The following is a 14,491-nucleotide window of genomic DNA, read 5'->3' on the forward strand; positions in this document are numbered from 1 at the left end:
CCCTGACCAAGGCCCTTCTCCCCCAATTGCCTTTGTGGTTTCAAACTTCTTCCATTTAAGACTGATCGAATCAAATTTATGCGCCGAATACAGTAGACCTTACTAGAGGTCGACCGATTTATGATTTTTCAATGCCGATACGGATTACTGGAGGACCAAAAAAAGCCGATACCGATTAATCGGTCAATTTTTTAAATTTTTTTAATATATACACTGCTCAAAAAAATAAAGGGAACACTAAAATAACACATCCTAGATCTGAATGAATGAAATATTCTTATTAAATACTTTTTTCTTTACATAGTTGAATGTGCTGACAACAAAATCACACAAAAATGATCAATGGAAATCAAATTTATCAACCCATGGAGGTCTGGATTTGGAGTCACACTCAAAATTAAAGTGGAAAACCACACTACAGGCTGATCCAACTTTGATGTAATGTCCTTAAAACAAGTCAAAATGAGGCTCAGTAGTGTGTGTGGCCTCCACGTGCCTGTATGACCTCCCTACAACGCCTGGGCATGCTCCTGATGAGGTGGCGGATGGTCTCCTGAGGGATCTCCTCCCAGACCTGGACTAAGGATGGAGCGAGACATGATGTCCCAGATGTGCTCAATTGGATTCAGGTCTGGGGAACGGGCGGGCCAGTCCATAGCATCAATGCCTTCCTCTTGCAGGAACTGCTGACACACTCCAGCCACATGAGGTCTAGCATTGTCTTGCATTAGGAGGTTTAAATAATGCAAAAACAAATTGTTGGGAGAAGAAAGTAAAAGTGCTATATGTGCCATGTAAAAAAAGCTAACGTTTAAGTTCCTTGCTCAAAACATGAGAACATATGAAAGCTGCTGGTTCAATATTCCCAGTTAAGAAGTTTTAGGTTGTAGTTTTTATAGGAATTATGACTCGTCGACTATTTCTCTCTATACCATTTGTATTTCATATACCTTTTGACTATTGGATGTTCTAATAGGCACTTTAGTATTTCCAGACTAATCTCAGGAGTTGATAGGCTTGAAGTCATAAACAGCGCTGTGAAGCAAGCATTGCTAAGAGCTGCTGGCAAACGCAATAAAGTTTGAATAATGCTTACGAGCCTGTTGCCACCTGCCACCGCTCAGTCAGATAGCTCTATCAAATCATAGACTTAATTATAATATAATAAACACAGAAATATGAGCCGTTGGTCATTGATATGGTCAAATCCGGAAACTATCATTTTGAAAACAAAACATTTATTCTTTCAGTGAGATAAGGAACCGTTCTGTATTTTATCGATCGGGCGGCAACCCTAAGTCTAAATATTGCTGTTACATTGCCTTCAATGTTATGTCATAATTATGTAAAATTCAGGCAAATTAGCGGCCCAAACTGTTGCATATACCCTGACTCTGCGTGCAATTAATGTAAGAGAAGTGAGACAATTTCCCTAGTTAATATTGCCTGCTAACACAAATTTATTTTAACTAAAATATGCAGGTTTATTGATTTTAAGAAAGGCATTGATGTTTATGGTTAGGTACATTCGTGCAACAATTGTGCTTTTTTTCACGAATGRGCTTTTGTTAAATCATCCCCCGTTTGGCAAAGTAGGCTGTGATTCAACCATGTGTAGTTCACTAGTGATTATGCGAAGATTGATTGTTTTTTATAAGATAAGTTTAATGCTAGCTAGCAACTTACCTTGGCTCTTTGTTGCACTCCCCTAACCGGTGGTCAGCTTGCCACGCAGTTTCCTCATGGAATGCAATGTAATCGGCCATAATCAGCGTCCAAAAATGCATATTACCGGTTTTATGAAAACTTGAAATCGGCCCTAATTAATCGGCCATGCCGATTTTAACCGGTCGACTTCTAATTCAGCGTTTTTCTTGGAATGTTTCACACAGGGCGCCATTCCTTTGCCGGGTGGGCCGTTTGGGGAAATTCTGGGTAAAATTAGATTACCCACTTTTCCAGCTACCAACACCATTGAGTTCAACTACCACCAAGCTACTGCAAAATGTAGTTAAATTACTAGTTGAACTACATGTATTTTACTACTCCCCAACACTGTCCTTTTTACAGGGTTAGTTSATCTAATAATTATGTTTGGGTCAAATTCCTCTAACCTTGAGTTGACGGAGTAGGCCACAATCCCAGAATGTTAGCAAAGCTGCACTACAAGCCTGAACTTTGTAATAAAAATAATAATTAAGTAACCCTTTAAACTTTTTTATATTGTGTGACATGGAGGTTGTGCAGYAATGTGTTTTGCATCACAAAGTATAACCTCTCATCTCAAGGCAGAGGAGGAGAGTTCAGGGCACTGCAGGACCTATGGGGTCAGCTTCGTGGACACATCTGTAGGGTACTTCCATGTGGGCCAATTCCAGGATGACCGACACTGCTCCCGGCTCCGCACCCTGTTGTCTCACTACGCCCCTGCACAGGTCAGTCACTACTTCTACAGCAAAGMAGGTTGGTGGCACCTTAATTGGGTAGGATGGCTCATGGTAATGGTTGTCGCTGAATAAGTGGAATGATATCSAATARATCAAACACATGCTTTCCATTCGCTCCGTTCCAGCCATTATGAGCCGTCCTCCCCTCAGCATCCTCCACTGTTCTACAGCCTGAATTGTTCAACACTAACAATTTAAACTTGTTAACTTCGTTCACTACCWTAAAAATATGTTCGGACAGCTGAAGCAAGTCACACAATTATTATTTAGGGAAATGACCCTTTCTAGTTTTCACAACACTTACAGCATATCACAATCACCCAACAACAAGAAGACACACTACATTGATCTGCCCCATCCTGGTCGAAAATGTTTTTTTTTAGACATAAAGGAAAATGTATATAAAATGGTCCTTTATTTTCTTTCTGTTCACACAGGTGCTCTTTGAGAAGGGGAACCCTTCAGCCGAAACCCGTAAAATCTTCAAGGCTTCTTTGTCCTCGGCTATGCAGGAGGGGCTGACTGCAGGTTCACCGTTCTTTTTCAATACGTTTTTTTATTGTGTTTGTCTGTATACATCAATATTTAACTTCATCCACTTTTTCAGTACTTTATTTACAATGATAATGATTACAGCTTTACTTTACAGCTGTAATCAGTATCATTGTAAATAAAGTACTGAAAAAGTGGATGAAGTGACCCCTTCCTCTCCCGTACTTCCAGTCTGTAACGTCCGTCTTTATGTTTATGAAAATTGGTTGGGTGTCTGAACTTTACTTTACCAACGTTGTTGTTGACTTGCTCTCTCGCTCAACTAGTGCATAAGTAAAACATGGAATGGAATATTGTTTATCGGTTATCAATATAATGAAAGCATGGACTGGAATAACAGTAATGTTCACTACATTACACCCTCCTCCCTCTCAACAGGCTCCCAGTTCTGGGATGCACAGAAGACCCTGAAGACCCTAGCTGAAGAAGACTACTTTAAGGAGAGTGTGAGGAAGGATGAGGAGTCTGGGAGCAGTGTTCTCCCCTCTGTCCTCAAATCCATGACGTCTGAGAGCGATTCGTTGGGTCTGACCCCTAAGGAGGGGTATGAGTTGGCCCTGTCGGCCCTGGGAGGCTGTATGTTCTACCTAAAGAAATGTCTGGTAGACCAGGAGCTGCTGTCCATGACCAACTTCCAGGTAGGGATGTCAATGGTWAACCGATTAGCCCACCATAATAATTAAGCAATTAAACCAATTAAGTTATTGGTTTAATGCTTAATTTGTATGAACATTTGCTAACCATAAATTAGTTAATGTTGTAGGAAAATAAGTAGTTTGTAAGTTTGGTTAGTTTGAGCCTTTCAGGTGAAGCCCGGTCCCAGATCTGTTTGCTTTTGCCTACTCTTTTGTCACTGTAAAAACAAACATGGCAGGACGATTCCATATGGAGTTGTCAAGAGAGCAGAAACAGCCTGGCACCTAGGCAAGAGGTTCCAGGGGTGCAGTAAGTTATGATTTTATCCCAAAATTTAGGAATATATCCCAGTGGACGTGGAGATGGAGAAGGCAGCCGGGCCGACCAGTTTCTTCTCCCAGACCCGTCAGCGTATGGTCCTGGATGGGGTGACCCTAGCCAACCTAGAGATCCTGCAGAATGTGTCGGGGGGTACAGAGGGGACCTTGTTGGAACGCCTGGATACCTGTAGTACTCCATTTGGTAAAAGGTTGCTGAAGCAGTGGCTCTGTTCCCCGCTCTGTAACCCCACATCCATAGGTGAGGGGAACACGAAAATACACAAATGCAGAAACCTATTGTTTTGAACCCTGTTCTTGTTTTCATTGGTTGGTCTGCTATTGTCTTATTTCTTTTGATTTGCTCGGTCATTGAAATGCGCTATATAAACCCCATGTATTATAATGATTATAGGGGAACGTCTTGATGCCCTGGATGACCTGATGGGAGTGCAGGCCCAGGCTACGGAGGTCTCAGACCTGCTCAAGAAGCTCCCTGATCTGGAGAGGCTCCTTAGTAAGATCCACAGCATCGGTACTCCGAAGGGCCCGGACCACCCGGACAGCAGGGCTGTTCTGTATGAAGAGGTCACCTACAGTAAGAAAAAGATTGCGGACTTCCTCTCTGCTCTGGAGGGCTTCAAGACCATGCAGGAAATTGTGACCATACTAGGACCGGTCGCGGTCGACTTCCGGTCCAGGCTGCTGCGCCAGGTTTGTACACTACACACCACAGCACTACCCGTCACTATAATTGTGCTTTTTACTTTACTAATTCTGTACTTTTTAAATGTCCTGTATTTATTGGTGTTGTCTTGTGATTGTTTTAAATGTTGAGTATTTGTGTTTGTTTTTACTATGGTTGTAACGAAGTATGACAAACTGTTTTCTTCTTGGTGATTTAATAAAGTACAATTTCATGTAATCTCATCAGGTGGTCAACCTGAAGGATGACGGTCAGGAGGGCCTCTTCCCTGACCTGTCGGCCGAGCTGAAACGCTGGGACACAGCCTTCGACCACCAGAAGGCCCGCGCCACCGGAGTCATCACCCCTAAGGCTGGCTTTGACCCAGAGTTTGACCAGGCTCTCAGTGGCATCAAGGCCTGTGAGAGGGACCTACAGGACTACCTGGACAGGTACCTTCATCTCTTGAGAAACACATTTAGGACACCTTCCCAGGGTCACATTACACCTAGTCCTGAACTAAAAAGCATGCCCAATGGAGAATTGAAATTAGCTTTTTTGCTATATTTTTCTTGGACAAATGCGTATGTAAAATGCAGTTAACAAACTTGAATGTTGCCAGGCAGAAGAAGAGGCTGGGCTGCAGGAACCTGACCTACTGGGGGACGGGACGGAACCGCTTTCAGATGGAAGTACCAGACAGTGTCTCGGAGAGGAACATTCCTGAGGAGTACAAGGTCAGAGTGGCTGCTAGCAATGCCATTTTCAGGTGTTTGATTCCCGCTGGGGCCAAAAAAGAAGCGTCTGCCAAATTAGAAATACTGGGTGTTACACAATGTGATTTTTAATCTGTAGTATGTCTTGTAAAATATTGTGGAGTGACAGTTTAGCAAACTTTTCTGAACTCTATTTAATCAGGTGAAGTCCACTAAGAAGGGCTGGAAACGCTACTGGACCAGGGAGATAGAGCGTCTGTTCTCAGAGCTCCAGAGTCTTGAGGAGAAGAGAGACGCAGCTCTGAAGGACTGCATGAGAAGACTCTTCTACAACTTTGACAAGAACTACAGGGACTGGCAGACTGGGGTGGAGTGCATGGCTGTGCTAGGTAAGCTTTGATTTATTAGGTTTATTTAACTGGCTCAATGAGTCTTCTGAGTATCCTGGGCAATTGTTGGTATATATCTGTTGCCTGGTGTAACATTTGTATGTATTTTAAATAGTCAAATCAAATGCACATTGATCAACATCTTCTCATGATCATGTAGGTCTAGTTGAATTCAAAAGAATCAACGATTCCATAAACCTACAGCTTGCTGTTTTGAGGTGCATTATACTTAATATTGAGTTGCTGCTGGTTGCCATAGATACAGTTCATGCACCTGGTGAGCCACAGACATTGGTTTGTTGACAATGCCTAAACACGTTTGCAAACTGATATTTTACATCCATTATAAACAGTAGGCTTTATCATATTTGGCAGGGGTTTGAACCAAACCAAAAACTGGAAAAGGGCAATTTGTTTCTGCATTGGAACGAAAGTGATCTCTACTGTTCTGGAATATAACTGTTATTTTAAAAGCATGGGAACTGGTTTATAATTGTATTTTATTTTGCTGTCATTAAAAAAAAAAAAACACCTATGCAAAGCCCTCGCTCTGTCACTCAAACGTATTCCAGTGTCTGCCTGCCGCTGAAAATCTTTGCTAGTGTGTAAGCTACCTGCCCCCCCCCCCCCTGCGAAGCATAGACTACTGTAGCCTACTGACTATACAAGCATGATTCAGAAGATGGGGACAGACTTTACAGAAGAATGGATCAACTTTTTCAATGCTAGTTAACTTCTCTGGGATATGTGGGACGGTAGCGTCCCACTTGGCCAAAAGCCAGAAAAAAATGTAGCGAGCCTTATAGGACATCATGTTACACAATACATTTATGTTTTTTTCGATAATGTGCATATTTATATCCACAAATCTCGGTTTACATTGGCGCCATGTTCAGAAATGCCTCCAAAATATCCGGAGAAATTGCAGAGAGCCACGTCAAATAACAGAAATACTCATCATAAACTTTGATGAAAGATACATGTTTTACATATAATTAAAGATACACTTGTTCTTAATGCGACCGCTGTGTCAGATTTCAAAAAAACTTTACGTAAAAAGCACACCATGCAATAATCTGAGACAGCGCTCAAAAATAACAATATTTCTCCGCCATGTTGGAGTCAACAGAAATACGAAATTACATCATAAATATTCCCTTACCTTTGATCATCTTCATCATAATGCACTCCCAGGAATCCTAGTTCCACAATAAATTGTTGTTTTGTTCGATAATGTCCATTACTTATGTCTAAGTAGCTACTTTTGCTAGCATGTTTAGTACACATGTCCAAACGCTCGCGCAAATGCAGGGGAACTCGGACAAACTTCAAAAGGTTATATAACAGGTCGAATAAACTGGTCAAACTAAGTAGAGAATCAATCTTCAGGATGTTGTTATCATATATATCCAATAACATTCCAACCGGAGCATTCCTTCATGTCTGTAGAAGTTATGGAACGCAAGGCGATATCATGAGGAAAGCGCATTACCAGGAACTGGCATTCTGCCAGACCAATGACTGAAACGCCTCCCATCCGGCCCCACATCACACTAGAGGCTTCATTCCACGTTCTACAGACTGTTGACATCTAGTGGAAGGCGTAGGAAGTGGAAACAGATCCATATCTTACAGGGAATTGAATCGGCGATGGTCAATGTTCAACTCAGTCTCAGAATTCTCACTTCCTGTTTGTATTGTAGTTGGTGTACTTTGTTTGCTAGCCGGGAAATGGGCCTAGCTCGAGGATAGCTGGTGCATGCTTCTGGACAAGGGCGTTAGCCACAATAGCCTTTCGGTAGCAACTAGCTAGCTGCAAAGATCCGGTGTAATGGTCCAGAGCTTGCGGCAGGAATCCGGTGATGTAGTGGAGAGAAAAAAGCAGTCCGATATGCTCAGGGCTGATATCGTGCTGTGCAGACTGGCAGGTATTTATCTGGGCTATCCGGGCTAAAGCAGCTGGAGTCCGACCTAAAGGTAAAGACCGCTAGCAGTGGCTAACAATGACTGAAAAGCTAGTAGCTAATTAGCTGGCTAGCCTCTGATGGAGGTTCCCGTTATAAGGTCTAATAAATAGCAGATCCGTACCACATTGGGTGAGGCAMGTTGCAGGAAGGTATGTTTAATTTGAAAATGGAAAAAAGAGATTGAAATGTATACAAAAGAAAAAGACAATATTTACATGGGACGAAAACAAACATGTCTTACTGCGCCGCTATCTTGGTCTATTGGGTCAAACGTAGGGAATAGGGTGCCATTTGGGACACTTCCAGTGTGTGTAGGTCACTCCAGAGAGCTACGCTGCTAAAAACAACCCTATAAGATATTGATGAACCTAATGAGGACAGAACACTCTGCCAGTGTTGGTCTAAAGGAGAGGATGGTGTGGATGGGGATTTACTGGGCTTGGATGGTTGCCTTGAAGCCAATGTGGTCAATAAGAGGCTATCACAATTAGGGTTGAAAACCTTCCAGGAAAATTTCCAGATTWTTWTTTTTTTRCCCCATGGGAAGTTAAGCCTGGGAATTTTGCTTAAATTCATCAAAAAGTTTGCTTATAACAGTTAACCTTTTTTTGTGGGATACACAAGGCAATTCTAGGTCTTGTGGCATATTTTGGTTAAACTATCCCCAATTCAATGGAATTGCAACCCTCTGCATACACAGTGCATTCTTCCATCACGTGCAGTGCAGTGCACTCTTCCATCATGTACAGCTGTTTCTCAAGATCTTGCACACTGAGATGCTATTGAACCCACAGTACTACACTGACTGAGCCAAGGACTACATGCTTTCTGCTAAGTTTTGATTACAATACTGGGTGGGGTGAATATATTTTGACACCATTTTTTTTGTTAACTAGTAAATAGTAGCCTACAGCAAAGAAATGATTTAAACACACTAACTTAACAATTTCTGCTAGTTAGTTTTTGCTGCCATGTGGGTTTTAGCTTGCTTGAGCCTGCTAACTTAGTGTTAATTCACCTGTTTCCATACATGTTTCATATTATAACATTTATCTTACAAAAAGAGTTGCTTAATCTAACTGCTTAACTATTTATCTGTACATGGAATTGTATTTTTTTCTAATCTTTACAGGAAAATGCTATCTGTGTGGAGACATTTCACTGCAGCTAATGTAGAAGGAAAAGCTGTGTACATCTGCAAATACTGTGCCAAATCATATGTGAAGAATGCAACAAAGATGCAGAATTATCTGGCCAAGTGCATAAAGTTCCCTCAGAGCTCACAACAAGCAACTTCTGACAAAAGTCCCTATACTTCTATTCGAGGTGACAATTATGAATCAGACACCTTATCGATAGAAACAGCTCATGGTTCTCCTCGAATCAGTTTTTTTTGACTCAATGGAGGAATGTAGTCACAGAAATGCTGATGAATGTCTTGCTCGAGCTGTGTATGCAACTGGTTCAGCTCTAATGCTCACAGGCAATGTGTATTGAAGAGATTTCTGAATGTTCTACACCCAGCATACACCCCTCCAACCAGACATGCTTTATCTACTCAATTGCTGGATGCAGAGTTCAACAGAGTTCAAATGAAGGTCAAGCAAATCCTAGAGAAAGAAGACTGTATTGTAATCATCTCTGATGGGTGGTCGAATGTTCGTGGGCAAGGAATAATTAACTACATCTCCACCTCTCAACCAGTATTCTACAAGAGCATAGACACAAGGGATAACAGACACACCGGTCTCTACATTGCAGATGAGCTGAAGGCAGTCATCAATGACCTTMGARCACAGAAGGTATTTGCACTGGTGACAGACAATGCTGCGAACATGAAGGCTGCTTGGTCTAAAGTGGAGGAGTCCTACCCTCACATCACACCCATTGGCTTTGCTGCTCATGCATTGAATCTGCTCCTCAAGGACATCATGGCACTGAAAACAATGGATACACTACAAGATTGTCAAGGYAATGGTTAGGTATGTGAAGGGTCATCAAGTTATAGCAGCAATCTACCTCACCAAGCAAAGTGAGAAGAATAAGATCCCCACATTGAAGCTGCCCAGCAACACCCGTTGGGGTGGTGTTGTCATCATGTTTGACAGTCTCCTGGAGGGGAAGGTGTCTCTCCAAGAAATGGTCATATCACAGTCTGCCGATATGGACAGACCCATCAAGAGGATCCTCCTGGATGGTGTATTTTGGGAGAGAGTGGTAAGCAGCCTGACTAGTGAAACCTATAGCAGTAGCCATTGCACGGATTGAGGGAGACAATGCCATTCTGTCTGATGTTCAGACTCTGCTTGCAGATGTAAGAGAAGAAATCCGTACTGCCCTGCCCACTTCACTGTTGCTCCAAGCAGAGGAAACTGCAGTTCTGAAATGCATCAAAAAGCGTGAAGACRTCTGCCTGAAGCCCATACACACCGCAGCGTACATGTTGGYCCCCAAGTATGCTGYCAAGAGCATCCTGTCTGGTGCAGAGATCAYCAAGGCCTATGGTGTRATCACTARCGTMTCTCGCRACCTTGGCCTGGATGAGGGCAAGGTTCTTGGCAGTCTGGCGAAGTACACTTCCAAGCAAGGGCTTTGGGATGGAGATGCAATATGGCAGTCGTGCCAACATATCTCATCAGCCACCTGGTTGGTGGAAGGGACTTTGTGGATCGGAGGCTCTTTCCCCTGTTGCCTCCATCATCCTCTAAATCCCACCAACATCAGCCGCCTCAGAGCGCAACTGGTCCTTGTTTGGGAACACACACACCAAAGCACGCAACAGGCTGACCAATACAAGGGTTGAAAAATTGGTGGCCATCTGAGCAAATTTTGGGCTTTTTGAGCCTGACAACGAGCCATCCTCAACAAGGATGGGAAGTGACAGTGAAGATGAGGCCTCAGAGTCTGATGTTCAAGAGATGGACATTAAGGAGGTCCAGGTACAGGGAGAAGACATGGAAGCCTGAGAGGAAGACAACCAAAGCTTTAGTTTCTAGACTATCATTTTACAGATGTATGTTGAAAACGTTTTTGGGAGATGCGATGGATAATTCAATATTCACTTTTGTTCAGTGAAATCATCCCATGTGAAGAGTCATCTCATTTAATTAAAGTTTTTTTATTTTTTATTTTAAGGATTTAATCATTTGCAATTGTCTACTTATGATAAGATAAAAGGTTTGTTTCTGTCTCCATATGTTATGGTAAATATATCCAACGCAAAAAACATCTACATTTAAATGGTATTAAGGTATTAATTTGCATATTTCTGTTAATTCCCATATATTCCCGTTAATTCCCACGGAAAGTTTCCATCTCTGAATATTCCCCAAAATGTGCAACCCCAATCACAATATTAGGTGCATTTGACATTTGGTCTATATTTTATGTCATCGTTATGTGTGTTTTTAAATACTATTTTGTAGGACGTAACTAACTTCAGACATGCATCATTTATACACAAGAAACAACACATCTACATATCTCCAAAAACAAAATGCATGTTTATATACTAAGTTAGGATCTGCTTTTACCTGTGTAGATGTGTTACTGAGTCTGACACGGTACAGCCAGGGAGGAGATGGAGGACCAATGGCACGGCCTCAAGTACTAATTCCTGGTGACATCAGCCAATCAGCAGCCTTCCTGGACCTGAGGGGCTCCCGCCACCCCTGTGTCACCAAAACCTTCTTCGGTGATGACTTCATCCCTAATGACATTGCTATTGGCTGCCCTGGCGGCGAGGAGGAGGGCCAGGAGGATAAAGGACATGCACCCTGCGTGCTGGTCACTGGGCCTAACATGGGAGGAAAGTCGACTCTTATGAGACAGGTATGGGTTTTTCTTTCAACTTCCACTTTCAACTTTATTTGTCCCAGAGAGAAAGTGGTTATGCTGCAAGATCACACATTAAAGACATCAAATAAACATTTAACAGGAATGGCAGTTGATCTTGAACATCACCTAGGTCCTGTGTGTACTTTTGCTTCTCCTGTAGTTGTTGGCTTGACGTTGTTAGATTTCCATCTGTGGTGGTTCTGTGTTCCTGGCACAGTCTGGACTAATATGATTCTGGATTTCCTTGGTCCTGATGTGTATTTTTTCCTGTGCTTGGTCACTCCTCCCGCAGTGTGGTCTGGTGGTGGTCTTGGCCCAGTTGGGTTGCTATGTTCCTGCTGAGAGCCTGTCCTTTACCCCTGTGGACAGAGTCTTCACACGCTTGGGAGCATCGGACCGTATCATGGCTGGTAAGGACTCGTACCCCACTCCCCAGGAAGTGAATGGGTGTGTCACAATTCTTCTGAAGTGTGGACTTGTGCACTGCTCCCTGTGCATTTTAAAAGTATTTGATTGGTGTAAGCATGGGCAACTGGGAGTTTTGACCATATTTATTCAACCTTTCCTATTAAGTGTGAAGTGAACAAGTGCACAAGGGTTGAGAATTGGGATACATAAGTGTTTTCCCAGAGTCTCAGGAGTTCCTTAAGGTGTCCTCCTGAACTAAGTGAATGTAACCCAGGCCTGTGTTCCTTAAGGTGTCCTCCTGAACTAAGTGAATGTAACCCTGGCATGTGTGTTCCAGGGGAGAGCACCTTCTTTGTAGAGCTCAGTGAGACAGCTAGTATCCTACACCATGGGACCAAGCACTCCCTGGTGCTGCTGGATGAACTGGGTAAACAACACATCTCTTATCTATTTGTCTGTCTTAAGTCTTTGTGTTGAATTCAACATGGTGTGGGTACTACAAGAAGAAGATGTAGCTTTTGGGTTCATCCTCCACTTCTGAGGCATAGTTCTTTGGCCAGTTTCAGACCCAGAACTAGTTCGGAACTAAAAAGCATGATCAATGAAGATTCTCTTTTGAACATGCTTTTAAGTCAAAGACTTAATCTGTGTCTGGGAAATCGGCCCATAAAGTTTAAGTGAGAAACTGATCCTTTGTGTTGCAGGAAGGGGCACAGCCACATATGACGGCACAGCGATAGCCAGTGCTGTGGTGAACGAGCTGGCGGAAAGGATATGCTGTCGGACCCTCTTCTCCACACATTACCACTCCTTAGTAGAAGACTACACCAACAACCCTGCTGTACGGCTCGGACACATGGTGAGGAGACAGCACACAAGCAAGCTCAATGATCATCAACACAGTACACGGACATAACAATTCAATGACAAATATTGTGCCTTCGGYTTTTATACGCTGGACATGTTATTTTCAGCTCTGTCAATCAATCACAAATTGTAGACTGTTTTATAGCCATATCAAATATTTCTGGGTAACAATTACGTTATTTTCTAACCAGGTTTCCAGCCAACCTTTTTTATGCGAATAAAGTACATGTCGGATAACAAATGGCAGGACTGATGGAAACTTCCCAAATGTCCACAAAACACATACGCTAGACAATGTGGGATCTTTTTTTGTCTGTAAAATTAATTATGCAAGAATTGTCGGTGGAAATCCTTTTCTTCGCAAATATTGATAATAACATCATATCGAAGTACGTGATGACATCTTGTGGTCCTCCCACTACGACTTGTCGGGAGAGCATGCAGTTTTTTTAGGCTACAGATTAAATCAGTTATGATGAACTTCATTTTGCACCTTGCACTTCACTGGTGAAAGTGCAAGGTGATGKGCTTGATGCTCCTTTCCAATAAATATCGAGGATCTTATTCTATTCACATGATGATCGATGCTTGGCTGTCGTTTGACAAATAAAAAAATTCTTGCTCGTTTGTCCATAACAATCTCATGAAGGCTGTACGTGTGTTCTAGCCAACAGCACGTAGATAGCGCTATTCATTGACTAGACTAGAGCGAACCTGCCAGTATCAGAGTGGGCACACTGGCTATATAACGCAAAAGAAATTAAGGAAAKCCATCAGAGTTAWAAATGCGATGGAAACCCATTTGACTTATTTGGTACTTACGAATTTAACCGCAATCTATTTTTATGTGCCCTACATCATCACGCACATTATTTTAAATGCAACAAGTCAATTTTGTGGAAACACATCTCTGGAAGGAACATTTTGAATATAGCTTTTATGATTTAAAATATATATATATTTGCATGAAAATCTGTCGCCAATTGGATAACCTGACTACTGTAATAGATTTCAATTTAAAATTGGCAAAAATAGCTTTTTAGKTAAACTTATTCTCATCCAACAATTTTCCTAGTACTGTCTGGGAGGGGAAACTGAAAACTAGCTGTTATTAGCAGAGCAGTTTGGAACTCTTTGCTATTAGACTATTAAGCAAACATAATTGACTGCACTGGGCCTTTAATCAACCAGTCAGTCTTCCCCTATCAGGCTTGTATTGTGGAGAAAGAAGGAGATGAGGACCCTAGCCAGGAGACATCACCTTCCTCTATAAGTTCAAGCAATTAACCCATCACTCTGTCCCCCTCAGGCCTGTATGGTGGAGAATGAGGGAGATGAGGACCCTAGTCAGGAGACCATCACCTTCCTCTACAAGTTTATCGCGGGAGCATGTCCTAAAAGCTARGGTTTCAACGCTGCTCGCCTCGCCAACCTGCCTGAGGATGTTATTCAATCAGGCCACAGGAAGGCCAAGGAGTTTGAGAGGAGCACCATTTCCCTACGAGTCTTCAAGTATGTGTTGAACTGTAGTTACAGTGAAGTCGGAAGTTTACATACACATTTAAACTCAGTTTTTCACAATTCCTGACATTTAATCCTAGTAAAAATTCCTTGTCTTAACATCAGCACTTTATTTTAAGAATGTGAAATGTCAGAATAATAGTATAGAG

At 42.3% G+C, this 14,491-nt stretch overlaps 1 protein-coding gene across 1 annotated transcript in view; it reads left to right on the plus strand.

Moving 5' to 3' along the window:
• msh6 (mutS homolog 6 (E. coli)) overlaps positions 1-14,491 on the plus strand; it is a 29,700-nt gene that overhangs the window by 12,202 nt on the left and 3,007 nt on the right. Inside the window, 13 exon segments of the mRNA XM_023993590.2 lie at positions 2,289-2,435; positions 2,885-2,975; positions 3,378-3,637; positions 3,974-4,214; positions 4,368-4,666; positions 4,887-5,089; positions 5,260-5,374; positions 5,556-5,742; positions 11,251-11,540; positions 11,839-11,956; positions 12,292-12,381; positions 12,659-12,813; positions 14,131-14,333. Of these exon segments, the coding sequence (XP_023849358.1) occupies positions 2,289-2,435; positions 2,885-2,975; positions 3,378-3,637; positions 3,974-4,214; positions 4,368-4,666; positions 4,887-5,089; positions 5,260-5,374; positions 5,556-5,742; positions 11,251-11,540; positions 11,839-11,956; positions 12,292-12,381; positions 12,659-12,813; positions 14,131-14,333 (2,399 nt within the window).

Source organism: Salvelinus sp. IW2-2015, linkage group LG8 (genome assembly GCF_002910315.2).
Source record: "Salvelinus sp. IW2-2015 linkage group LG8, ASM291031v2, whole genome shotgun sequence".
Classification (NCBI taxonomy): domain Eukaryota; kingdom Metazoa; phylum Chordata; class Actinopteri; order Salmoniformes; family Salmonidae; genus Salvelinus; species Salvelinus sp. IW2-2015.